General features: G+C 31.6%; 1 protein-coding gene across 1 annotated transcript in view; it reads left to right on the forward strand.

Moving 5' to 3' along the window:
• Nucleotides 1-1651, forward strand: part of prr12a (proline rich 12a) — a 27827-nt gene that overhangs the window by 20209 nt on the left and 5967 nt on the right. Inside the window, exon 12 of the mRNA XM_025058096.1 lies at nt 1250-1369. Within this exon, the coding sequence (XP_024913864.1) occupies nt 1250-1369 (120 nt within the window). The remainder of the gene's footprint in view (nt 1-1249; nt 1370-1651) is intronic.

The following is a 1651-nucleotide window of genomic DNA, read 5'->3' on the forward strand; positions in this document are numbered from 1 at the left end:
CATTTAAAACATTTTAATATAATTTTTATATTTAACATAAGAAGCATTAAAAATTTGAATCTTATTTGAGGGGAGGATTGACAGCCCTAATGACTTTTCCGTTAGTTTATTTAACGTTGCTTTACTCCTGTGTTCATTTGTTCTTTAGAAGTTTTTTTTTTTTTTAATATAAAAGTTTAAAAAGTAAATAATAAATAAATATGCAATACTGTAACCGGACATCATCCCAGTGTAGCCAAAATGTAGACAAAAAAAAAAAAAAAAAACTTTTCAAAGAGAATCTAGTCGTATCCATTTACTTTCTTCATTTAAAGGTGATCTGGAATATTTTAAATAATATGTCATTTAGACTCCGAAACTCACAAAATAACTGACCGGTCCTTGATACAGCAAAGATGCTATATGTATGCTTACACTGCTGATATAAAAGATATACAACATATGGAACTGAATATTATTGTTTATTGCAGGTTGTCAAACATAAGACCCCTGGTCCAATCTGGCCCCCCTGATGAATTTTGAATGAAAAAAAAAAAAGCATAAACACTCCATGTTCATGATGTTTTGTAAAATAATATTATTATTTCATTAAATATCAAAATGTTCTAATATACTTATACTATACTACGCTTACAGATGTTTTAAACAGATATAAAGTGGTCTCTCATCTAGGCGAAATAGAGACGTGATAGGAGGCATTGTATGCCATGAAAAATGGCAAAAAAATTAACGAAACCGTCACAAATCTCGTTTACCCGTACGTATAATAAAAATAACATAAGTTATTTCTTGCAATAACCTGTATGTATGTGTTACAGAAGACCGCCAGCGGTCTTCAAGTAGAGACTTGATAGTTATTATATTATTTAAGTATATAATATACCCTGTATGTATGTCTTTTAATTTAGTTTTTTTTTTTACTGTTTTTATTTTTCTTCTTAGGCTTATTTTATCACCAAATAATGAAAATATTGGAAATTTACATTTTTTTTTTCTATACTGCGAAAACCTGAGATAGAATGAAAAATCTGCAATACAGGAATATATTCAATATATTTAAAAAAAACAAAAAACAATGCACTAAGGGCGCGACAGCCGAACCGCGATATAGCGACGGCCGACTGTAGTTTATATTTTTAAATATACTTTAATTATGCTAAGATTGAGCCTAATTCTGACTGTGTTGTGACTGAAAAACGGACTATGTATGATGAAAACTGACTTGAACTCTTAATTGCCTCCTACTCAGTGCCGGTCAAGGGAGGAGTAAACAACCGTGCCATGAGGGAGATGTTCAGAAGCTATGTAGAAATGTTGGTCAGCACAGCCCTGGATCCTGACATGATCCAAGCTCTGGAGGACACTGATGGTGAGAGCAGCCTTTCCTACATTTACTAAAAAACAAAAGCTATTTTTTTCCAGTTTCCAGTCCAGTATCTGGTTAAATAAAGTGTATTTTAAGACAAATTTGGGGGGGAAAAAAAAGAACAACTTTACAGATTGAGTGTTGTCAGCAGGGATGAAAACACTGTGCTTGTGCTTTTTCTATTTTGTTTCTTCTGCAAAAAGCTCAGTTGCAAACTCAACTCTCTTTTTTTTTTTTTTTTTTTTTTTTTAATTTTTAAAAAAATTTCCTCCCTCACACACCCAC

Source organism: Cynoglossus semilaevis, chromosome 8 (assembly GCF_000523025.1).
Source record: "Cynoglossus semilaevis isolate Cse_v1.0 chromosome 8, Cse_v1.0, whole genome shotgun sequence".
In the NCBI taxonomy this organism is placed as follows: Eukaryota; Metazoa; Chordata; class Actinopteri; order Pleuronectiformes; family Cynoglossidae; genus Cynoglossus; species Cynoglossus semilaevis.